Source organism: Salvelinus fontinalis, chromosome 6 (genome assembly GCF_029448725.1).
Source record: "Salvelinus fontinalis isolate EN_2023a chromosome 6, ASM2944872v1, whole genome shotgun sequence".
Taxonomy (NCBI): Eukaryota; Metazoa; Chordata; class Actinopteri; order Salmoniformes; family Salmonidae; genus Salvelinus; species Salvelinus fontinalis.
In genome coordinates this window covers 2,001,054-2,027,721 of record NC_074670.1, presented here as the reverse complement: position 1 = coordinate 2,027,721, position 26,668 = coordinate 2,001,054, and the positions used below count along the sequence as shown (strand labels likewise).

General features: G+C 46.3%; 1 protein-coding gene across 16 annotated transcripts in view; it reads right to left on the bottom strand.

The window, feature by feature from the left end:
- Positions 1-1,640: 1,640 nt before the first annotated feature.
- LOC129856856 (protein MTSS 1-like) overlaps positions 1,641-26,668 on the bottom strand; it is a 209,358-nt gene continuing 184,330 nt past the window's right edge. For 12 of the 16 annotated variants that reach the window (XM_055924574.1, XM_055924575.1, XM_055924579.1 and 9 more), the window contains 5 exons: positions 19,903-20,004; positions 16,495-16,779; positions 14,544-14,846; positions 13,994-14,159; positions 1,641-9,124 (listed from right to left, as the gene is read on the bottom strand). In XM_055924574.1, coding sequence (XP_055780549.1) covers positions 8,487-9,124; positions 13,994-14,159; positions 14,544-14,846; positions 16,495-16,779; positions 19,903-20,004 — 1,494 coding nt within the window. In that variant the 3' untranslated portion in view covers positions 1,641-8,486. The remainder of the gene's footprint in view (positions 9,125-13,993; positions 14,160-14,543; positions 14,847-16,494; positions 16,780-19,902; positions 20,005-26,668) is intronic. The other 4 variants (XM_055924584.1, XM_055924585.1, XM_055924580.1 and 1 more) reach the window with 3 other exon arrangements.

Below are 26,668 nucleotides of genomic sequence, written 5' to 3'. Positions count from 1 at the left end.
TTGTCTTCAAATTGCAATCTGGCTCATCATTCCACAGACAGTGACCAAAGTCATCATATAGCTCTCCATATCTCCATCCAATCTCTGTATCCTGGCCACAGTCACAACTGAAACTAACAAACCCCTCATCACGAGACAGCCCTAAAAACTAAACATCCCTTTCTTGGACTTGGTGTGGAATTACTACGTTACTACGACATCAGAAAGTAGACTACTAGTACAGGGACAGTCAGTCACTAGTACAGGGACAGTCAGTCACTAGTACAGGGACAGTTAGTCACTAGTACAGGGACAGTCAGTCACTAGTGCAGGGACAGTCAGGCACTAGTACAGGGACAGTCAGTCACTGGTACAGGGACAGTCAGTCACTAGTACAGGGACAGTCAGTCACTAGTACAGGGACAGTTAGTCACTAGTACAGAGACAGTCAGTCACTAGTACAGGGACAGTCAGTCAGTAGTACAGAGACAGTCAGTCAGTAGTACAGGGACAGTCAGTCACTAGTACAGGGACAGTCAGTCACTAGTACAGGGACAGTCAGTCAGTAGTACAGAGACAGTCAGTCAGTAGTACAGGGACAGTCAGTCACTAGTACAGGGACAGTCAGTCACTAGTACAGGGACAGTCAGTCACTAGTACAGGGACAGTCAGTCACTAGTACAGGGACAGTCAGTCAGTAGTACAGGGACAGTCAGTCACTAGTACAAGGACAGTCAGTCACTAGTACAGGGACAGTCATTGCTCTTACAGGAGAAGTTCTGTGAGACTGATGTCGTCACTAACTCGATGCAGAGCCTAGAAGAGCCTGCTGTGTGTGTTCCTTTATTCTCCTGACAAAAGGCAGGTCCATCCTGTAAATAGTATGCTTCATTCACTCTATCTGCTATTATTATAGTCCTACTAGTGCTGTAGACCATGAATGAAAACCTTGACAAGACTGACCCCTAGTGGATATCAAGAGCAATGTCACCCGGACAAGGGCTGGTTGAGGGAAGGAAAGACGGCCCAGGAGGTTGGTGGAACCTTAATTGGGGAGGACGGGGCTCGTGGTAATGGCTGGAGCGGAGTTAGTGGAACGGTATCAAATACATAAAACACATGGTTTATACACTGAGTATACAAAAAATTAGGAACACCTGCTCTTTCCATGACAGACTGACCGGGTGAATCCAGGTGAAAGCTATGATCCCTTATTGATGTCACTTGTTAAATCCACTGCAATCAGTGTAGATGAAGGGGAGGAGACAGGTTAAATAATGATTTTTAAGCCTTGAGACAATTGAGACATGGATTGTGTATGTGTGTCATTCAGAGGGTGAATGGGCAAGACAAAAGATTTAAGAGCCTTTGAACGGTGTATGGTAGTAGGTGACAGGCGCACCGGTTTGTGTCAAGAACTGCAACGTTGCTGGGTTTTTCACGCTCAACAGTTTCCTGTGTGAATCAAGAACTGTGGGAAGCACTGCAGTCAAGATGGGCCAGCATCCCTGTGGAACGCTTCTGACACCTTGTAGAGTCCATGCCCCGAAGAATTTAGGCCGTTCTGAGGGCAAATGGGGGTGCTACTCAATATTAGGAAGGTGTTCCTAATGTTTTGTACACTTAGTGTAAGTGAATCACACAGTCAGTCACCACACAGATTCAAATAGTATTTGACATTTAATATGTGCTGAAGCATTCATTAATTACACAGAATTTAAAAAACGTTCCAGAAACAGACGTCATCATAGCCAGTAGAACTGCTGAACATAACAGGGAAACATAGAGGTCAACTCTCAGTACTAACTAACTACGAAACAGGGTGGGGGTCAATTCCATTTCAATTCCAGTCAATTCAGGAAGGGACAATTCCAATTCTCTTCCATTTCAATTTGGAATTGGAATTTGGTTTACTCTCTGAAATGACTTGAATCGAAATAGAATTGACCCCCAACTCTACGCTACTAAATCATTAGAAAACAAGGTTTTAGTAATAATGTGACCATCTGCTTTTAGCCGTATAGCAAAACATTAAATTATACGTAAACTATTAGAATAATCATCATCTTACACATAACATTTGGCAACTTTAAAAAATACCAAAGATATGCTTTGAATTTAAATATCTAGAAAAGACAAACAATATGGCTGACCATTGCAAAATAAAGTACAGCACCATTACAACTAAAGGTTTCTACACAACGTACACTATCCCCACAATGATGTGGAGACACAATGACCAGGAGAATGTTTACATCCCAACAGGCACCCTGATAAGGATGCCACCCAGAACGATAGCATTATATGCAGAAAGCATCTGCTAGATGGGATGGGAGAACAGTTCAACATTTTAGAATCAACTCAAATCAAATGTATTTATATAGCCCTTCTTACATCAGCTGATATCTCACAGTGCTGTACAGACACACAGCCTAAAAAGCCCCAACAGCAAGCAATGCAGCTGTAGAAGCACGGAGATCTCTTAGTGAGACATTGTCTATGTCCCAAATGACACCCTATTCCTAAATATAGTGTAGTACTTTTGGCCGGGGCCCATAGTAGTGCACTGTATTGACTAGGGCGCCATTTGGGACGCACCCTATGAATACAGGCTTCAGATGAGGGAGAGACGGGTAGAAACCAAACACGAGCAAAACAATGACAGTCAACAGACACCAACGGGAAAATTCTTGATCACTAGATTTTCTGCAAACAATGTTCCATCTTGTATCAGCATAACGGAAATTCAATATGCTTTCTAAAGAACTAAAGGTTTAAATGAACAGTCATTTGAATGCAACAGAACCTGATTTAAATATATTTAAAACGCTTAAGGTTTTTAATTTCCCATTTATAGCACGAGGACCTCGACTTCTCAAACAGATGACCCTGGTCAGCTGGTCAGGGTCGACTCCTTTACTTCCTGAATGGACTGAATTGAAATGGCATTGACCCCCAACCCTGCTGTTCAGATTGTTCCCATCAGGTTCAATACAACATAAACACCAGTCCTCAAGCCTCTTTACAGAATGATCATGTTGTTGGTTGTGTCCCAGTAATCTGTGTCCCAATAATCTGTGTCCCAATAATCTGTGTCCCAATAATCTGTGTCCCAGTAATCTGTGTCCCAGTAATTTGTGTCCCAGTAATCGGTGTCCCAATAATCTGTGTCCCAGTAATCTGTGGCCCAGTAATCTGTGTCCCAGTAATCTGTGTCCCAGTAATCTGTGTCCCAGTAATCTGTGTCCCAGTAATCGGTGTCCCAGTAATCTGTGTCCCAGTAATCTGTGTCCCAGTAATCTGTGTCCCAGTAATCTGTGTCCCAGTAATCGGTGTCCCAGTAATCTGTGTCCCAGTAATCTGTGTCCCAATAATCTGTGTCCCAGTAATCTATGTCCCAGTAATCTGTGTCCCAATAATCTGTGCCCCAGTAATCTGTGTCCCAGTAATTTGTGTCCCAGTAATTTGTGTCCCAGCAATCTGTGTCCCAATAATCTGTGTCCCAGTAATCGGTGTCCCAGTAATCTGTGTCCCAGTAATCTGTGTCCCAGTAATCTGTGTCCCAGTAATCTGTGTCCCAGTAATCTGTGTCCCAATAATCTGTGTCCCAGTAATCTGTGTCCCAGTAATTTGTGTCCCAGTAATTTGTGTCCCAGCAATCTGTGTCCCAGTAATCTGTGTCCCAGTAATTTGTGTCCCAATAATCTGTGTGCCAGTAATTTGTGTCCCAGTAATCTGTGTCCCAGTAATCTGTGCCCCAGTAATCTGTGCCCCAGTAATCTGTGTCCCAGTAATTTGTGTCCCAGTAATTTGTGTCCCAGCAATCTGTGTCCCAATAATCTGTGTCCCAGTAATCGGTGTCCCAGTAATCGGTGTCCCAGTAATCTGTGTCCCAGTAATCTGTGTCCCAATAATCTGTGTCCCAGTAATCTGTGTCCCAGTAATTTGTGTCCCAGCAATCTGTGTCCCAGTAATCTGTGTCCCAGTAATTTGTGTCCCAATAATCTGTGTGCCAGTAATTTGTGTCCCAGTAATCTGTGTCCCAGTAATCTGTGTCCCAGTAATCTGTGTCCCAATAATCTGTGTTCCAGTATAGTAGTGGAACAGAGAAACCAGTATAGTATTGGAACAGAGAAACCAGTATAGTAGTGGAACAGAGAAACCAGTATAGTGGTGGAACAGAGAAACCAGTATAGTAGTGGAACAGAGAAACCAGTATAGTAGTGGAACAGAGAAACCAGTATAGTAGTGGAACAGAGAAACCAGTATAGTAGTGGAACAGAGAAACCAGTATAGTAGTGGAACAGAGAAACCGGGTCTGTTCTGAGTACAGAGACAGAACCGGGTCTGTTCTGAGTACAGCGACAGAACCGGGTCTGTTCTGAGTACAGAGACAGAACCGGGTCTGTTCTGAGTACAGCGACAGAACCGGATCTGTTCTGAGTACAGCGACAGCACCGGGTCTGTTCTGAGTACAGCGAGTACACAAATAGAGAAATAAAAAGCTGAAGAGGGAATAAATGAATAGAAATGTGTTCCTGGTCTGCTCTGTCTCGTCAATACGGTATTTACACTTGATTACATATTGATTTCTCTAGTGCACTGTATGGGGAAGGGGATGCTATTCGGGATACACCCTAGGTCTCCATCTGCTGCTACGGCTCAGCGCTTCAACCGAAATCCAATTCAAGCAGGGATTTAAAAGTTGTTGATTTACAATGAATTATCACGAGGGAGTACACTGGATGTATACGTGATATTAAATGCTTTACACTACGAGCCTATTGTAAGATACCTATGCCTCCTTCTTCTTCGTGGTCGGAGGAATAAGCAGCGTAACTTTTACAGAGGCTTTAATCACGCGTCTCTGACCAGTACCGTCAAGGACAGAAAACACAAAATCACAAACCTAATAATAATACAATTATAATAATAACATGACATAATCAAACGCAAACCTTTATTTCTCTTCTAGTCAAAACCCTTTAAACCGTGTACACCTTTCACGCTCCCCATAATGAAGGGACTGTCCCTTTCTTATACATAGTGTTATTGTCTGTATTGGTGAATAATGACAGTTTTATCAGTTCCATCATGACACATATTTTGAAACGGTGAAATGTACAGCGTAATGTAAAAAGTAAGTTGTTACCAAGAGATTATTGATTAACTGGCAAAACACATGCTATTAGAAACAGTTGAAATACTGAGCATAACATAAACCCGACTACAACAGCTGCTGTGGATTGTAGATCTGAAAATATGAAACATGAAATGGGTTTACATACCAAACAGCTTGGTGCCCCTGATAGTTGTGTCACTAAGATGACACAATCTTCACAATAAATCTAAAACAGCCCTTTCAATAGCTTCAAATCATTTGGCACCTTGGAACTGAGGAGGGGAGGAATGGGGGTGAGAGGACTAGAGTCAACAGAACTGAGGAGGGGAGGAATGGGGGTGGGAGGACTAGAGTCAACAGAACTGAGGAGGGGATGAATGGGGGTGGGAGGACTAGAGTCAACAGAACTGAGGAGGGGAGGAATGGAGGTGAGAGGACTAGTCAACAGAACTGAGGAGGGGAGGAATGGGGGTGAGAGGACTAGAGTCAACAGAACTGAGGAGGGGAGGAATGGGGGTGGGAGGACTAGAGTCAACAGAACTGAGGAGGGGAGGAATGGGGGTGAGAGGACTAGAGTCAACAGAACTGAGGAGGGGAGGAATGGGGGTGGGAGGACTAGAGTCAACAGAACTGAGGAGGGGAGGAACGGGGGTGTGAGGACTAGAGTCAACAGAACTGAGGAGGGGAGGAATGGGGGTGAGAGGACTAGTCAACAGAACTGAGGAGGGGAGGAATGGGGGTGGGAGGACTAGAGTCAACAGAACTGAGGAGGGGAGGAATGGGGTGGGAGGACTAGAGTCAACAGAACTGAGGAGGGGAGGAATGGGGTGGGAGGACTAGAGTCAACAGAACTGAGGTGGAGAGGAACGGGGGTGAGAGGACTAGAGTCAACAGAACTGAGGAGGGGGGGAATGGGGGTGGGAGGACTAGAGTCAACAGAACTGAGGAGGGGAGGAATGGGGGTGGGAGGACTAGAGTCAACAGAACTGAGGAGGGGAGGAATGGGGGTGAGAGGACTAGAGTCAACAGAACTGAGGAGGGGAGGAATGGGGGTGAGAGGACTAGAGTCAACAGAACTGAGGAGGGGAGGAATGGGGGTGGGAGGACTAGAGTCAACAGAACTGAGGAGGGGAGGAACGGGGGTGTGAGGACTAGAGTCAACAGAACTGAGGAGGGGAGGAACGGGGGTGTGAGGACTAGAGTCAACAGAACTGAGGAGGGGAGGAATGGGGGTGGGAGGACTAGAGTCAACAGAACTGAGGAGGGGAGGAAAGGGGGTGGGAGGACTAGAGTCAACAGAACTGAGGAGGGGAGGAACGGGGGTGTGAGGACTAGAGTCAACAGAACTGAGGAGGGGAGGAATGGGGGTGGGAGGACTAGAGTCAACAGAACTGAGGAGGGGAGGAATGGGGGTGAGAGGACTAGTCAACAGAACTGAGGAGGGGAGGAATGGGGGTGGGAGAACTAGAGTCAACAGAACTGAGGAGGGGAGGAATGGGGTGGGAGGACTAGAGTCAACAGAACTGAGGTGGAGAGGAACGGGGGTGAGAGGACTAGAGTCAACAGAACTGAGGAGGGGAGGAATGGGGGTGGGAGGACTAGAGTCAACAGAACTGAGGAGGGGAGGAATGGGGGTGGGAGGACTAGAGTCAACAGAACTGAGGAGGGGAGGAATGGGGGTGAGAGGACTAGAGTCAACAGAACTGAGGAGGGGAGGAATGGGGGTGGGAGGACTAGAGTCAACAGAACTGAGGAGGGGAGGAATGGGGGTGGGAGGACTAGAGTCAACAGAACTGAGGAGGGGAGGAACGGGGGTGTGAGGACTAGAGTCAACAGAACTGAGGAGGGGAGGAATGGGGGTGGGAGGACTAGAGTCAACAGAACTGAGGAGGGGAGGAATGGGGGTGAGAGGACTAGTCAACAGAACTGAGGAGGGGAGGAATGGGGGTGGGAGGACTAGAGTCAACAGAACTGAGGAGGGGAGGAATGGGGTGGGAGGACTAGAGTCAACAGAACTGAGGTGGAGAGGAACGGGGGTGAGAGGACTAGAGTCAACAGAACTGAGGAGGGGAGGAATGGGGGTGGGAGGACTAGAGTCAACAGAACTGAGGAGGGGAGGAATGGGGGTGGGAGGACTAGAGTCAACAGAACTGAGGAGGGGAGGAATGGGGGTGAGAGGACTAGAGTCAACAGAACTGAGGAGGGGAGGAATGGGGGTGGGAGGACTAGAGTCAACAGAACTGAGGAGGGGAGGAATGGGGGTGAGAGGACTAGAGTCAACAGAACTGAGGAGGGGAGGAATGGGGGTGGGAGGACTAGAGTCAACAGAACTGAGGAGGGGAGGAACGGGGGTGTGAGGACTAGAGTCAACAGAACTGAGGAGGGGAGGAATGGGGGTGAGAGGACTAGAGTCAACAGAACTGAGGAGGGGAGGAATGGGGGTGGAAGGACTAGAGTTACAGAACAGGGCGCCAGGAAGCAACAAAGAGAAAATACCATGCATAATTATTTACATATTCAGAACTAAAAGATAACATAATTAACACAACTCTGTGCTGCTCCACTGTCTGTCCAACAAGAGACCACCTTCTGCACCGTCTGAGAAGACGAGCAGAGCTCTGTCTGTCACCACACACAGCATCACTTGGAATGGACATGAGTTCTGTCCTGTCTGTCAGTGAGGCAGCCGGACGGTAAGTAGTATACAGGAGACCCCCCTTAGCGCAGTGGACATGAGTTCTGTCCTGTCTGTCAGTGAGGCAGCCGGACGGTAAGTAGTATACAGGAGACCCCCCTTAGCCCAGTGGACATGAGTTCTGTCCTGTCCTGTCTGTCAGTGAGGCAGCTGGACGGTAAGTAGTATACAGGAGACCGCCCTTAGCGCAGTGGACATGAGTTCTGTCCTGTCCTGTCTGTCAGTGAGGCAGCTGGACGGTAAGTAGTATACAGGAGACCCCCCTTAGCGCAGTGGACATGAGTTCTGTCCTGTCTGTCAGTGAGGCAGCTGGACGGTAAGTAGTATACAGGAGACCCCCCTTAGCCCAGTGGACATGAGTTCTGTCCTGTCTGTCAGCGAGGCAGCTGGACGGTAAGTAGTATACAGGAGACCCCCCTTAGCCCAGTGGACATGAGTTCTGTCCTGTCTGTCAGTGAGGCAGCTGGACGGTAAGTAGTATACAGGAGACCCCCCTTAGCCCAGTGGACATGAGTTCTGTCCTGTCTGTCAGCGAGGCAGCTGGACGGTAAGTAGTATACAGGAGACCCCCCTTAGCGCAGTGGACATGAGTTCTGTCCTGTCTGTCAGTGGGCAGGCGGTAGGCTAGCTAGGTACAGCTAGGCAGGATACCCTCCTCTGATGCTGCATGGTGCCACGGTGGCTCTCCTCTTATACGATGCGCGGTGCTGAGCGATCGTTGGTATTGGTCCTCTTCAGCTTGACCCCTCTCTGGATAACCAGCAGCATGTTTCTCCCCTGACCAACCATAACCTCCCCATCCTCCAGGGACCCCCCCTCGCCCTGACACTGGACCCCAGGCTGGTGAGGGGCCAGGGGAGGGTTGGTGGTTGCTTGACCACTCCAGAACGCCAGGGGATGTACACCCAGCTCCCCCTCCTCTCCCTGGGCTGGAGACTCAGGGCTCTGGGCCTCCTCTGGTTCCTCTGCCCCTACTCCTGGTCCTCCAGGAAGCCCCAGTCCCCCAGGGAATCCTCCCGCAACTAGGCCAGGCACGGTGGGGATCTTGACTGGGATCATGGGGGTCCGGATGGGGATGGGGCCGGTGGTCCCGCGGCGGGCTGAGGGCTTGGTGGAGGGCGTGCGGCGGATGGTGGCGACCCCAGGGGTCATGATGACGGAGCCAGCCGTAGAAGGTAGGCCGGCGGTGGAGGCTGGTCTCTTGGACTGGAACATCCTACGGTAGGACTGGCTGATGTCACTGTTACGGGGGATGGTGGATGACTTGTCAAACTCCTGCTGGTCAACCTCCTGGTCCCCTCCCATGGAGAAATAGTCGTAGTCTGACACTGGAATAAACAGAGAGGGAGAGAGACATGTTAGGACATTTTTTATTATTATTTTTTATTTTATTTATTATGAATCCCCATTAGTTCCTGTCAAGACAGCAGCTACTCTTCCTGGGGTTTATTATGGATCCCCATTAGTTCCTGTCAAGACAGAAGCTACTCTTCCTGGGGTTTATTATGGATCCCCATTAGTTCCTGTCAAGACAGAAGCTACTCTTCCTGGGGTTTATTATGGATCCCCATTAGTTCCTGTCAAGACAGAAGCTACTCTTCCTGGGGTTTATTATGGATCCCCATTAGTTCCTGTCAAGACAGCAGCTACTCTTCCTGGGGTTTATTATGGATCCCCATTAGTTCCTGTCAAGACAGAAGCTACTCTTCCTGGGGTTTATTATGGATACCCATTAGTTCCTGTCAAGACAGCAGCTACTCTTCCTGGGGTTTATTATGGATCCCCATTAGTTCCTGTCAAGACAGCAGCTACTCTTCCTGGGGTTTATTATGGATCCCCATTAGTTCCTGTCAAGACAGAAGCTACTCTTCCTGGTGTTTATTATGGATCCCCATTAGTTCCTGTCAAGACAGAAGCTACTCTTCCTGGGGTTTATTATGGATCCCCATTAGTTCCTGTCAAGACAGCAGCTACTCTTCCTGGGGTTTATTATGGATCCCCATTAGTTCCTGTCAAGACAGAAGCTACTCTTCCTGGGGTTTATTATGGATACCCATTAGTTCCTGTCAAGACAGCAGCTACTCTTCCTGGGGTTTATTATGGATCCCCATTAGTTCCTGTCAAGACAGCAGCTACTCTTCCTGGGGTTTATTATGGATCCCCATTAGTTCCTGTCAAGACAGAAGCTACTCTTCCTGGTGTTTATTATGGATCCCCATTAGTTCCTGTCAAGACAGCAGCTACTCTTCCTGGGGTCCAAACTAATTAAGACAAAAACAAAAATAAAACAAAACAGTACAATAAAACAAAATGGCACAATAAGTCTACCTTAAAAATATTGATTAAGATGTTTCTTTCATTAAAATGTTCCTTTTATGGGCCTCCCTCTAGTGGGGCCGTGGTCTACGGCTCTGCATCGCAGTGCTAGCTGTGCCACTAGAAATCCTGGTTTGAGTCCAGGTTCTGTTGCAGCCGGCTGCGACCGGGAGAACCATGGGGTGGCGCACAATTGGCCCAGTGTCGTCCAGGTTAGCCGGCAGGGATGTCCTAGTCGCTCTAGTGACTCCTGTGGCGCGCCGGGCGCAGTGCACGCTGACACGGTCGCCAGGTGTACGGTGTTTCCTCTGACACATTGGTGCGGCTGGCTTCCCGGGTTAAGTGGGCAGTGTTTCAAGAAGCAGTGCGGCTTGGTTGGGTTGTGTCGTGTTTCGGAGGACACACGACTCTCGACCTTCGCCTCTCCTGAGTCCGTACGGGAGTTGCAGCGATGGGACAAGACTGTAACTACCAATTGGATACAACAAAATTAGGGAGAAAAAGGGATATAAAAATAAAATAAAAGATTTATCTTGGACTAGCAAAAACAAAAAGAACATCACAAGCTTGCAGATTCTATAGCTACCACCACGATGGAGGGACGATGATTACTAACTTCCTGTTGATGACATTGGGCTTCCGGCTTCTTCTGTGAGGACTTAAGAGGTGGCGCCACCTACTGTACTTAGTGTGTAAGGTTGTAGGAGAGTAGAAATCAGACTGTAGCAGCCTATACATATCGAATGGAGATAACATTTCTTGGCAAAGGAGGCTGAAAAGGGGGTAGTTGCAGTTTACCCCCCACTATCTGTGGTCACAGTTCAAAAGGCTAACATCCCCCCCAATGAAATGGCTATGGATTCCTAAAGTTTAGCTATTCATTGAAATTTACATTGCAAGTTGCAACATTGACTGTGGTTTCGATTTGAATGAAATAAACAGGCCACTAAATTACATTTACATTGGAATGTAGGCTGTGTATTAATGGCCTCAATACAATAGACTAGAATTGGCTTGATGACCACAGACAATTTCGCCCTTAATGACAGTGACCAACAGTATGTGAAGCGGTATAGGGAGTGGCATCTCTTTAACAAGGAGCGGCAGGTAGCCTAGTGGTTAGAGGGGGGAGGCAGGTAGCCTAGTGGTTAGAGGGGGGGGGGGGCAGGTAGCCTAGTGGTTAGAGGGGGGAGGCAGGTAGCCTAGTGGTTAGAGGGGGGAGGCAGGTAGCCTAGTGGTTAGAGGGGGGAGGCAGGTAGCCTAGTGGTTAGAGGGGGAGGCAGGTAGCCTAGTGGTTAGAGGGGGGAGGCAGGTAGCCTAGTGGTTAGAGGGGGGAGGCAGGTAGCCTAGTGGTTAGAGGGGGGAGGCAGGTAGCCTAGTGGTTAGAGTGGGGAGGCAGGTATCCTTGTGGTTAGAGGGGGAGGCAGGTAGCCTAGTGGTTAGAGCGTTGGACCAGTAACCGAAAGGTTACTGGATTGAATCCCTGAGCTGACAAGGTAAAATTCTGTCGCTCTGCCCCTGAACAAGGCAGTTAACACAAGGTTAACACGCCGTCATTGTAAATAAGTTTACCTGACTTGCCCAGTTAAATAAAGGTAAAAATAACAAAGCGACTGGAACTGTTGCTAGGAACAGTTGGTATGGCCTGGAAAATATAGCCTAGTGTATAAAACGAATGAAAGAAAGGTAGGCTATAAACTGTGTCATCCTCAATTATTTTTAATGCATTGTGTCCTCGTGTGTGATTTTGTTTTGAAATTGGCAAATAAATACATTTATTTAACCAATGTAGGTTAAGGTTTATAGACCACAACGAAAACAGTTTGCAGGCTCTGGCTGGCTGTGCTTAGCTGGAAGGTGGCAGACACCATTTGAAACTTGCCTAGGGCTTATAGCTGTCCTCTGATTGGAGGCTACTCGCCAGAGATGCAAATCACATCTTGAGCAGTAAACTCTGCTCTCCCGCTTGCGGTAGGTATTTATATCCCTGGCCGTAGTGACGGCAAATAGCAAGCGGGTGTACTTTTTTTGCTATCTGGGACGGAGTTGCATTATTTTCCATAGAACGCATAGAGCCCCTAGTTGATTATCCCTTTAATACCATGGCTATACTTTTAACACATTTGCCGCTAAGAAATATGTTCAACGTCCACCGAAGTAGCTAGCAAGTTAACGAGATAGCGACAACAGTTGCCGTGGTAACCAAACAAACAGACTTGGTAGTTTAGCTTACCAAACCATCAGTCCTAGCTTGCCATTATGAAAATAGAATATCAACAAAAGGCAATATTTTTTTCAATTCAACTTTTGCTTTAAAAGCAGCTTAAACATAGAACATGTAAGAATGAACTATAGCCATGTAATTTTACCGTGCAAATATACCGTGCTTTATAGGGAAATAATGCCCTCTAGAATGCCCTTCAAGCCAATCAGAAACAGGTATTCAACAATGCCATGGTATAAATATCTACATTACATATCTATATTACATATCTATATTACATCCCTATATTACATATCTATATTACATATCTACATTACATATCTACATTACATATCTACATTACATATCTACATTACATATATTTTTATTTTATTTAACCTTTATTTAACTAGGCAAGTCAGTTAAGAACAAATTCTTTGCTGATAGGTGTATAAAATCGAGCACACAGTCCATAGACAGCCATTGGCAGTAGAATGGGCCTTACTGAAGAGCTCAATGACTTTCAACGTGGCACCGTCATAGGATGCCACCTTTCCAACAAGTCAGTTCGTCAAATTTCTGCCCTGATAGAGCTGCCCCTGTCAACTGTAAGTGCTGTTATTGTGATGTGGAAACATCTAGGAGCAACAACGGCTCAGTCGCGAAGTGGTAGGCCACATAACCTCACAGAATGGGACCCCCCGAGTGCTGAAGCGTGTAAAAATTGTCTATCCTCAGTTGCAACACTCCCTATCGAGTTCCAAACTGCCTCTGGAAGCAACGTCAGCACAAGAACTGTTCGTCGGGAGCTTCATGAAATGGGTTTTCATGGCCGAGCAGCCGCACACAAGCCTAAGATCACCACGCGCAATGCCAAGCGTCGGCTGGAGTGGTGTAAAGCTCACCGCCATTGGACTTTGGAGCAGTGGAAACACGTTCTCTGGCAGTCTGACGGACGAATCTGGGTTTGGCAGATGCCAGGAGAACGCTACCTGCCCAAATGCATAATGCCAACTGTAAAGTTTGGTGGAGGAGGAATAATGTTCTGGGGCTGTTTTTCATGGTTCAGGCTAGGCCCCTTAGTTCCAGTGAAGGGAAATCTTAACGCTATAGCAGACAATGACATTCTAGACGATTCTGTGCTTGAAACATTGTGGCAACAGTTTGGGGGAGGCCCTTTCCTGTTTCAGCATGACAATGCCCCCGTGCACAAAGTGAGGTCCATACAGAAATGGCTTGTCGAGATCGGTGTGGAAGAACTTGACTGGCTTGCACAGAGCCCTGACCTCAACCCCATCGAGCACCTTTGGGACGAATTGGAACGCCAACTGCGGGCCAGGCCTAATCGCCCAACATCAGTGCCCGACCTCACTAATGCTCTTGTGGCTGAATGGAAGCAAGTCCCTGCAGCAATGTTCCAACATCTAGTGGAAAGCCTTCCCAGAAGAGTGGAGGCTGTTATAGCAGCAAAAGGGGGGTCGGGGAACTCCATATTATTACCCATGATTTTGGAATGAGATTGTTCGACGAGCAGATGTCCACATACTTTTGATAATTTAGTGTACCTATATCCTATTTTTACCAGACACTTACCTAACATATTTACACAGAAGGATATAGCGCTACAAGTCATGCATGCCTTTGCATATTTTCTCAGTGTGTGTGTCTGTGTGTTAACCTTGTGAGGGTATGGTGTCTTCTGAACAGCATGGGGTGGTACTCTGGGTACTGTAGCCACTAGAACAGTGTAGAGAGTCTCTACTGGACCGCTGTGTCTGTGAGTCCAGCTGTAGACCTCTGGACAGGGACAGGGCCAGCTCCTCATGGGCCTCCATCTCACACACCTGAACACACACACACGCACACACACACACACACACACACACACACACACACACACACACACACACACACATTGGGTTAGAAAACGTAATCCTTCTTTGTGCAGCAATATACCACGGCTAAGGGCTGTGTCCAGGCACTCCGTGTTGCGTCGTGCTTAAGAAGAGAGCTTAGCTGTGGTATAGTGGCCATATACCACAAACCCCCGAGGTGCCTTATTACCTAAATATATCACAGATATCGAATCACACAATGGACAGACGCAAACACACACACACACACACACACACACACACACACAGTCAAACTAGACATTTCAAGAAAAATTGTGTGACTTGCTTCAGACATTTGTATAAAATATAGATTAAATCATGTTTCCAGCTGACCTTGGGTGATGGAGGTAATGGTTGACTCCTGCCCCCTGGTGCTGGGATGACTCCAGCAGGTAATGGTTGACTCCTGCCCCCTGGTGCCGGGATGACTCCAGCAGGTAGTGGTAGACTCCTGCCCCCTGGTGCTGGGATGACTCCAGCAGGTAGTGGTAGACTCCTGCCCCCTGGTGCTGGGATGACTCCAGCAGGTAGTGGTAGTGGGGCATAGCTGGTGTCTGCTGGTACAAGATCCTTGTCCTTCCTCCTTCTAAGGGTGTTTACCATGGGCTGGTCATAGGGTCCTGGCTTAGCCCAGTCCTACAGGATACACATACATAAACATAGCTGAGTTCACCTCCTCTACCCAGTCCTACAGGATACAGAAACATAGCTGAGTTCACCTCCTCTACCCAGTCCTACAGGATACAGAAACATAGCTGAGTTCACCTCCTCTACCCAGTCCTACAGGATACAGAAACATAGCTGAGTTCACCTCCTCTACCCAGTCCTCCAGGATACAGACACATAGCTGAGTTCACCTCCTCTACCCAGTCCTACAGGATACAGAAACATAGCTGAGTTCACCTCCTCTACCCAGTCCTACAGGATACAGAAACATAGCTGAGTTCACCTCCTCTACCCAGTCCTCCAGGATACAGAAACATAGCTGAGTTCACCTCCTCTACCCAGTCCTCCAGGATACAGAAACATAGCTGAGTTCACCTCCTCTACCCAGTCCTCCAGGATACAGAAACATAGCTGAGTTCACCTCCTCTACCCAGTCCTACAGGATACAGAAACATAGCTGAGTTCACCTCCTCTACCCAGTCCTACAGGATACAGAAACATAGCTGAGTTCACCTCCTCTACCCAGTCCTAAAGGATACAGACACATAGCTGAGTTCACCTCCTCTACCCAGTCCTACAGGATACAGAAACACAGCTGAGTTCACCTCCTCTACCCAGTCCTACAAGATACAGAAACATAGCTGAGTTCACCTCCTCTACCCAGTCCTCCAGGATACAGAAACATAGCTGAGTTCACCTCCTCTACCCAGTCCTCCAGGATACAGAAACATAGCTGAGTTCACCTCCTCTACCCAGTCCTACAGGATACAGACACATAGCTGAGTTCACCTCCTCTACCCAGTCCTCCAGGATACAGAAACACAGCTGAGTTCACCTCCTCTACCCATTCCTACAGGATACAGAAACATAGCTGAGTTCACCTCCTCTTTGGTATCCCTAGCATAGCTGAGTTCACCTCCTCCTTGGTATCCCTAGCATAGCTGAGTTCACCTCCTCCTTGGTATCCCTAGCATAGCTGAGTTCACCTCCTCCTTGGTATCCCTAGCATAGCTGAGTTCACCTCCTCTACCCAGTCCTCCAGGATACAGAAACATAGCTGAGTTCACCTCCTCTACCCAGTCCTCCAGGATACAGAAACATAGCTGAGTTCACCTCCTCTACCCAGTCCTACAGGATACAGAAACATAGCTGAGTTCACCTCCTCTACCCAGTCCTACAGGATACAGAAACATAGCTGAGTTCACCTCCTCTACCAAGTCCTACAGGATACAGAAACATAGCTGAGTTCACCTCCTCCTTAGTATCCCTAGCACAGCTGAGTTCACCTCCTCCTTGGCATCCCTAGCACAGCTGAGTTCACCTCCTCCTTGGTATCCCTAGCTGTTCTTTAATCATGGGCCTCTGAAGGTCCTGTCAGATGGGGATTCTGAACTATTATCACAATCTTCAAATACATCTTCTCCAGGAACACATCTGAAATCTACCAATGAAACGTGTAGAAGACGATGTAGTATATTGTCCTACGATCATTTTGCAAACTGACTGCAACATAATAATAATGTCAAATTAATTCAGAGGGTCCCTACGTAATGACAGATATTTTAGGAACACAAGGAGTCAGGACATGATGATGAGGAGGACTGAACCATCAACCAACCTTCCAGCCGGGGACTTTAGAGGTGGGGACCATGTTAGGCCCCAGGGTGCAGTAATGAGGGTAGTCAGGTAGCAGGGCCGAGCACGGCCTGGACCACGACTGGGACGGACAGGAGGAGGAGGTGATGGAGGACGAATGGGAGGAGGGAGGGAAGAGGGGGTAGGAACCCACCAGGCCTGAGCCCCCTCCCATCAGGTAGGACCCCCCCAGACCTGAGCCCCCTCCCATCAGGTATGAAGAGTCTGAATGATGGTGATCCCCGTAGTGGTCATACCCGTTAGACAACTGAGCATGAGCAGGGGAACGGAATGACATAAACAAACAAACAAACAAACAAACAAACAAACATAAAAACACAAAATTTGAGAAATTGGTCAAATGATAAAAACCAACACAATAGGGTCAGGATAATAAAACAACACAACAGGGTCAGGATAAAAACCAACACAACAGGGTCAGGATAATAAACCAACACAATAGGGTCAGGATAATAAAACAACACAATAGGGTCAGGATAATAAACCAACACAATAGGGTCAGGATAATAAACAAACACAACAGGGTCAGGATAATAAACCAACACAATAGGGTCAGGATAATAAACCAACACAATAGGGCCAGGATAATAAACCAACACAATAGGGTCAGGATAATAAAACAACACAACAGGGTCAGGATAATAAACCAACACAACAGGGTCAGGATAATAAACCAACACAACAGGGTCAGGATAATAAACCAACACAATAGGGTCAGGATAATAGGGTCAGGATAATAAACCAACACAACAGGGTCAGGATAATAAAACAACACAACAGGGTCAGGATAATAAACCAACACAACAGGGTCAGGATAATAAAACAAACACAATAGGGTCAGGATAATAAACCAACACAATAGGGTCAGGATAATAAACCAACACAATAGGGTCAGGATAATAAACCAACACAACAGGGTCAGGATAATAAACCAACACAATAGGGTCAGGATAATAAACCAACACAACAGGGTCAGGATAATAAAACAACACAACAGGGTCAGGATAATAAACCAACACAACAGGGTCAGGATAATAAACCAACACAATAGGGTCAGGATAATAAACAAACACAATAGGGTCAGGATAATAAAACAACACAATAGGGTCAGGATAATAAACAAACACAACAGGGTCAGGATAATAAACCAACACAATAGGGTCAGGATAATAAACCAACACAACAGGGTCAGGGTAATAAACCAACACAATAGGGTCAGGATAATAAACCAACACAACAGGGTCAGGATAATAAACCAACACAATAGGGTCGGGATAATAAACCGACACAACAGGGTCAGGATAATAAAACAACACAACAGGGTCAGGATAATAAAACAACACAATAGGGTCAGGATAATAAACTAACACAATAGGGTCAGGATAATAAACCAACACAATAGGGTCAGGATAATAAACCAACACAACAGGGTCAGGATAATAAACCAACACAACAGGGTCAGGATAATAAAACAACACAATAGGGTCAGGATAATAAACCAACACAACAGGGTCAGGATAATAAACCAACACAATAGGGTCAGGATAATAAACCAACACAACAGGGTCAGGATAATAAAACAACACAACAGGGTCAGGATAATAAACCAACACAACAGGGCCAGGATAATAAACCAACACAACAGGGTCAGGATAATAAACCAACACAACAGGGTCAGGATAATAAACCAACACAACAGGGTCAGGATAATAAACCAACACAATAGGGTCAGGATAATAAACCAACACAACAGGGTCAGGATAATAAATCAACACAATAGGGTCAGGATAATAAACCAACACAACAGGGTCAGGATAATAAACCAACACAACAGGGTCAGGATAATAAACCAACACAATAGGGTCAGGATAATAAACCAACACAATAGGGTCAGGATAATAAACCAACACAACAGGGTCAGGATAATAAACCAACACAATAGGGTCAGGATAATAAACCAACACAATAGGGTCAGGATAATAAATCAACACAACAGGGTCAGGATAATAAACCAACACAACAGGGTCAGGATAATAAACCAACACAATAGGGTCAGGATAATAAACCAACACAATAGGGTCAGGATAATAAACCAACACAATAGGGTCAGGATAATAAACCAACACAACAGGGTCAGGACAATAAAACAAACACAATAGGGTCAGGATAATAAACCAACACAATAGGGTCAGGATAATAAATCAACACAATAGGGTCAGGATAATAAAACAAACACAATAGGGTCAGGATAATAAAACAACACAATAGGGTCAGGATAATAAAACAAACACAATAGGGTCAGGATAATAAATCAACACAATAGGGTCAGGATAATAAACCAACACAATAGGGTCAGGATAATAAAACAAACACAATAGGGTCAGGATAATAAACCAACACAACAGGGTCAGGATAATAAACCAACACAACAGGGTCAGGATAATAAACTAACACAATAGGGTCAGGATAATAAACCAACACAACAGGGTCAGGATAATAAACCAACACAATAGGGTCAGGATAATAAACTAACACAATAGGGTCAGGATAATAGGGTCAGGATAATAAACCAACACAATAGGGTCAGGATAATAAACCAACACAATAGGGTCAGGATAATAAACCAACACAATAGGGTCAGGATAATAAACAAACACAATAGGGTCAGGATAATAAACCAACACAACAGGGTCAGGATAATAAACCAACACAACAGGGTCAGGATAATAAACCAACACAACAGGGTCAGGATAATAAACCAACACAATAGGGTTAGGATAATAAACCAACACAATAGGGTCAGGATAATAAACCAACACAACAGGGTCAGGATAATAAACCAACACAATAGGGTCAGGATAATAAACCAACACAACAGGGTCAGGATAATAAACCAACACAACAGGGTCAGGATAATAAAACAAACACAATTGGGTCAGGATAATAAACCAACACAATAGGGTCAGGATAATAAACCAACACAATGAGAAACACAAGATAAAATTTGATGAATGAAATACAAATAACACAACATTTCGGAAGAACGAATAAACAAAAGAGTAAACAAAGAAAATGAATCCTGATTGACAAACCAGACTCCGGTTCTGAATTCTGAAATGTATGTGAACGACCACGATGACACATGAGACTAGATATGTAACAGCAGGGATCAGAGACAGGTGAAAGGAAGCTGTGGGTGGAACACCTGGATGGGGTAGAGGGTTGTGGAGAGGGTGAACACTATGTTTCCTGTGAGGAGACTCTAGACTAAGGGCTACAGCAAGGGGACGAGGGGAAGGGTATCTATCATGGGAGGGCAGGGGGGGGGGGGGTGCTTCCTCTCAAAGGAGGGATGGAGGGAGTATGTCACCTTGTCAACTGCAGCCAGAGGCCCTCCAGAGGTGGGAGAGCTGCACTCACTGACTGACTGGCAGGTCTCAGAGGCCTCAGACGAGCCAGAGCTGGAGCAAGGCTGGAGGAACAGCAGGTTGGGTGGAGGCAGACAGACGCGGAGGACGAGCACAAGACGGGAGCAGAGAGTTTTGGTGTAAAAAAGAGAGGAGTTTGAGTTCAGTGCAGGGTTAAAAGATGACCGAATATGAACATACACAGAGTCACAGACAGTCACACACAGTCACAGATAGTCACACAGTCACAGACAGTCACACAGTCACAGACAGTCACAGACAGTCACACACAGTCACACGCAGTCGCAGGCAGTCACAGGCAGTCACATACAGTCGCAGACAGTCGCAGACAGTCACACACAGTCACACACAGTCACAGACAGTCACACACAGTCACAGACAGTCACACACAGTCACAGACAGTCACAGACAGTCACAGAGGAAGAGAACACACAAAGGAGAGGAAGGCGTGTATTGTAGCCATCACATAAGGAGAGGAAGGCGTGTATTGTAGCCATCACATAAACGAGAGGAAGGCGTGTATTGTAGCCAACACATAAAGGAGAGGAAGGCGTGTATTGTAGCCATCACATAAAGGAGAGGAAGGCGTGTATTGTAGCCATCACATAAAGGAGAGGAAGGCGTGTATTGTAGCCATCACATAAAGGAGAGGAAGGCGTGTATTGTAGCCATCACATAAAGGAGAGGAAGGCGTGTATTGTAGCCATCACATAAAGGAGAGGAAGGCGTGTATTGTAGCCATCACATAAAGGAGAGGAAAGCGTGTATTGTAGCCATCACATAAAGGAGAGGAAGGCGTGTATTGTAACCAACACATAAAGGAGAGGAAGGCGTGTATTGTAGCCATCACATAAAGGAGAGGAAGGCGTGTATTGTAGCCATCACATAAAGGAGAGGAAGGCGTGTATTGTAGCCATCACATAAAGGAGAGGAAGGCGTGTATTGTAGCCATCACATAAAGGAGAGGAAGGCGTGTATTGTAGCCATCACATAAAGGAGAGGAAGGCGTGTATTGTAGCCATCACATAAAGGAGAGGAAGGCGTGTATTGTAGCCATCACATAAAGGAGAGGAAGGCGTGTATTGTAGCCATCACATAAAGGAGAGGAAGGCGTGTATTGTAGCCATCACATAAAGGAGAGGAAGGCGTGTATTGTAACCATCACATAAAGGAGAGGAAGGCGTGTATTGTAGCCATCACATAAAGGAGAGGAAGGCGTGTATTGTAGCCATCACATAAAGGAGTGGAAGGCGTGTATTGTAGCCATCACATAAAGGAGAGGAAAGGGGTGTATTGTAGCCATCACATAAAGGAGAGGAAGGCGTGTATTGTAGCCATCACATAAAGGAGAGGAAGGCGTGTATTGTAGCCATCACATAAAGGAGAGGAAGGCGTGTATTGTAGCCATCACATAAAGGAGAGGAAGGCGTGTATTGTAGCCATCACATAAAGGAGAGGAAGGCGTGTATTGTAGCCATCACATAAAGGAGAGGAAGGCGTGTATTGTAGCCATCACATAAAGGAGAGGAAGGCGTGTATTGTAGCCATCACATAAAGAGAGGAAGGCGTGTATTGTAGCCATCACATAAAGGAGAGGAAGGCGTGTATTGTAGCCATCACATAAAGGAGAGGAAGGCGTGTATTGTAACCATCACATAAAGGAGAGGAAGGCGTGTATTGTAGCCATCACATAAAGGAGAGGAAGGCGTGTATTGTAGCCATCACATAAAGGAGAGGAAGGCGTGTATTGTAGCCATCACATAAAGGAGAGGAAGGCGTGTATTGTAGCCATCACATAAAGGAGAGGAAGGCGTGTATTGTAGCCATCACATAAAGAGAGGAAGGCGTGTATTGTAGCCATCACATAAAGGAGAGGAAGGCGTGTATTGTAGCCATCACATAAAGGAGAGGAAGGCGTGTATTGTAACCATCACATAAAGGAGAGGAAGGCGTGTATTGTAGCCATCACATAAAGGAGAGGAAGGCGTGTATTGTAGCCATCACATAAAGGAGAGGAAGGCGTGTATTGTAGCCATCACATAAAGGAGAGGAAGGCGTGTATTGTAGCCATCACATAAAGGAGAGGAAGGCGTGTATTGTAGCCATCACATAAAGGAGAGGAAGAAGTGTATTGTAGCCATCACATAAAGGAGAGGAAGGCGTGTATTGTAGCCACCACATAAAGGAGAGGAAGGCGTGTATTGTACCCATCACATAAAGGAGAGGAAGGCGTGTATTGTATCCATCACATAAAGGAGAGGAAGGCGTGTATTGTAGCCATCACATAAAGGAGAGGAAGGCGTGTATTGTAGCCATCACATAAAGGAGAGGAAGGCGTGTATTGTAGCCACCACATAAAGGAGAGGAAGGCGTGTATTGTAGCCATCACATAAAGGAGAGGAAGGCGTGTATTGTAGCCATCACATAAAGGAGAGGAAGGCGTGTATTGTAGCCACCACATAGGAGAGGAAGGCGTGTATTGTAGCCACCACAAAGGAGAGGAAGGCGTGTATTGTAGCCAACACATAAAGGAGAGGAAGGCGTGTATTGTAGCCATCACATAAAGGAGAGGAAGGCGTGTATTGTAGCCATCACATAAAGGAGAGGAAGGCGTGTATTGTAGCCATCACATAAAGGAGAGGAAGGCGTGTATTGTAGCCATCACATAAAGGAGAGGAAGGCGTGTATTGTAGCCATCACATAAAGGAGAGGAAGGCGTGTATTGTAGCCATCACATAAAGGAGAGGAAGGCGTGTATTCTAGCCATCACATAAAGGAGAGGAAGGCGTGTATTGTAGCCATCACATAAAGGAGAGGAAGGCGTGTATTGTAGCCATCACATAAAGGAGAGGAAGGCGTGTATTGTAGCCATCACATAAAGGAGAGGAAGGCGTGTATTGTAGCCATCACATAAAGGAGAGGAAGGCGTGTATTGTAGCCATCACATAAAGGAGAGGACGGCGTGTATTGTAGCCATCACATAAAGGAGAGGACGGCGTGTATTGTAGCCACCACATAAAGGAGAGGAAGGCGTGTATTGTAGCCATCACATAAAGGAGAGGAAGGCGTGTATTGTAGCCACCACATAAAGGAGAGGAAGGCGTGTATTGTAGCCATCACATAAAGGAGAGGAAGGCGTGTATTGTAGCCATCACATAAAGGAGAGGAAGGCGTGTATTGTAGCCATCACATAAAGGAGAGGAAGGCGTGTATTGTAGCCATCACATAAAGGAGAGGAAGGCGTGTATTGTAGCCATCACATAAAGGAGAGGACGGCGTGTATTGTAGCCATCACATAAAGGAGAGGAAGGCGTGTATTGTAGCCATCACATAAAGGAGAGGAAGGCGTGTATTGTAGCCATCACATAAAGGAGAGGAAGGCGTGTATTGTAGCCATCACATAAAGGAGAGGAAGGCGTGTATTGTAGCCATCACATAAAGGAGAGGAAGGCGTGTATTGTAGCCATCACATAAAGGAGAGGAAGGCGTGTATTGTAGCCATCACATAAAGGAGAGGAAGGCGTGTATTGTAGCCATCACATAAAGGAGAGGAAGGCGTGTATTGTAGCCATCACATAAAGGAGAGGAAGGCGTGTATTGTAGCCATCACATAAAGGAGAGGAAGGCGTGTATTGTAGCCATCACATAAAGGAGAGGAAGGCGTGTATTGTAGCCATCACATAAAGGAGAGGAAGGCGTGTATTGTAGCCATCACATAAAGGAGAGGAAGGCGTGTATTGTAGCCATCACATAAAGGAGAGGAAGGCGTGTATTGTAGCCATCACATAAAGGAGAGGAAGGCGTGTATTGTAGCCATCACATAAAGGAGAGGAAGGCGTGTATTGTAGCCATCACATAAAGGAGAGGAAGGCGTGTATTGTAGCCATCACATAAAGGAGAGGAAGGCGTGTATTGTAGCCATCACATAAAGGAGAGGAAGGCGTGTATTGTAGCCATCACATAAAGGAGAGGAAGGCGTGTATTGTAGCCATCACATAAAGGAGAGGAAGGCGTGTATTGTAGCCATCACATAAAGGAGAGGAAGGCGTGTATTGTAGCCATCACATAAAGGAGAGGACGGCGTGTATTGTAGCCATCACATAAAGGAGAGGAAGGCGTGTATTGTAGCCATCACATAAAGGAGAAGAAGGCGTGTATTGTAGCCATCACATAAAGGAGAGGAAGGCGTGTATTGTAGCCATCACATAAAGGAGAGGAAGGCGTGTATTGTAGCCATCACATAAAGGAGAGGAAGGCGTGTATTGTAGCCATCACATAAAGGAGAGGACGGCGTGTATTGTAGCCATCACATAAAGGAGAGGAAGGCGTGTATTGTAGCCATCACATAAAGGAGAGGAAGGCGTGTATTGTAGCCATCACATAAAGGAGAGGAAGGCGTGTATTGTAGCCATCACATAAAGGAGAGGAAGGCGTGTATTGTAGCCATCACATAAAGGAGAGGAAGGCGTGTATTGTAGCCATCACATAAAGGAGAGGAAGGCGTGTATTGTAGCCATCACATAAAGGAGAGGAAGGCGTGTATTGTAGCCATCACATAAAGGAGAGGAAGGCGTGTATTGTAGCCATCACATAAAGGAGAGGAAGGCGTGTATTGTAGCCATCACATAAAGGAGAGGACGGCGTGTATTGTAGCCATCACATAAAGGAGAGGAAGGCGTGTATTGTAGCCATCACATAAAGGAGAGGAAGGCGTGTATTGTAGCCATCACATAAAGGAGAGGAAGGCGTGTATTGAAGCCATCACATAAAGGAGAGGAAGGCGTGTATTGTAGCCATCACATAAAGGAGAGGAAGGCGTGTATTGTAGCCATCACATAAAGGAGAGGAAGGCGTGTATTGTAGCCATCACATAAAGGAGAGGAAGGCGTGTATTGTAGCCATCACATAAAGGAGAGGAAGGCGTGTATTGTAGCCATCTCATAAAGGAGAGGAAGGCGTGTATTGTAGCCATCTCATAAAGGAGAGGAAGGCGTGTATTGTAGCCATCACATAAAGGAGAGGACGGCGTGTATTGTAGCCATCTCATAAAGGAGAGGAAGGCGTGTATTGTAGCCATCACATAAAGGAGAGGAAGGCGTGTATTGTAGCCATCTCATAAAGGAGAGGAAGGCGTGTATTGTAACCATCACATAAAGGAGAGGAAGGCGTGTATTGTAGCCATCACATAAAGGAGAGGAAGGCGTGTATTGTAGCCATCACATAAAGGAGAGGAAGGCGTGTATTGTAGCCATCACATAAAGGAGAGGAAGGCGTGTATTGTAGCCATCACATAAAGGAGAGGAAGGCGTGTATTGTAGCCATCACATAAAGGAGAGGAAGGCGTGTATTGTAGCCATCACATAAAGGAGAGGAAGGCGTGTATTGTAGCCATCACATAAAGGAGAGGAAGGCGTGTATTGTAGCCATCACATAAAGGAGAGGAAGGCGTGTATTGTAGCCATCACATAAAGGAGAGGAAGGCGTGTATTGTAGCCATCACATAAAGGAGAGGAAGGCGTGTATTGTAGCCATCACATAAAGGAGAGGAAGGCGTGTATTGTAGCCATCACATAAAGGAGAGGAAGGCGTATATTGTAGCCATCACATAAAGGAGAGGAAGGCGTGTATTGTAGCCATCTCATAAAGGAGAGGAAGGCGTGTATTGTAGCCATCTCATAAAGGAGAGGAAGGCGTGTATTGTAGCCATCTCATAAAGGAGAGGAAGGCGTGTATTGTAGCCATCTCATAAAGGAGAGGAAGGCGTGCATTGTAACCATCACATAAAGGAGAGGAAGGCGTGTATTGTAGCCATCACATAAAGGAGAGGAAGGCGTGTATTGTAGCCATCTCATAAAGGAGAGGAAGGCGTGTATTGTAGCCATCACATAAAGGAGAGGAAGGCGTGTATTGTAGCCATCACATAAAGGAGAGGAAGGCGTATATTGTAGCCATCACATAAAGGAGAGGAAGGCGTGTATTGTAGCCATCTCATAAAGGAGTGGAAGGCGTGTATTGTAGCCATCTCATAAAGGAGAGGAAGGCGTGTATTGTAGCCATCACATAAAGGAGAGGAAGGCGTGTATTGTAGCCATCTCATAAAGGAGAGGAAGGCGTGTATTGTAACCATCACATAAAGGAGAGGAAGGCGTGTATTGTAGCCATCACATAAAGGAGAGGAAGGCGTGTATTGTAGCCATCTCATAAAGGAGAGGAAGGCGTGTATTGTAGCCATCACATAAAGGGAGAACAGCAGGGAGACGTTAGAAGACATCAATCAGTCAGTGAGCTGCAGCAGCACGTTTAAAAACAATAGTTCAAAGGCTGCCAGCAGGGAAGTTAGAGATTCAGGGTGAAATTAGCTGAAGTGAAACAAAGCAAAGAGGTGAGTCAGAAGATAGAATCATTTAGCATGAACTGTCCTTGTGGACAGACAGCAGAGGGAGAAGCAGATAGACAGTCTGCTACTAAGCATCATGGGTAAAGAGTTTGAAGCCAGCCAAAGAAAGTCCAGTATTCTCCTGGTGGTTTTCTATGGAGTTGTGGTGTGGTAGCATTAGTGGTCGTCACTCTGAGACCTTATTCAGTACAGTGACCTAACAGAGGAAGGAGGAACTCTACTCTAGACTGACAGTGACCTAACAGAGGAAGGAGGAACTCTACTCTAGACTGACAGTGACCTAACAGAGGAGGGAGGAACTCTACTCTAGA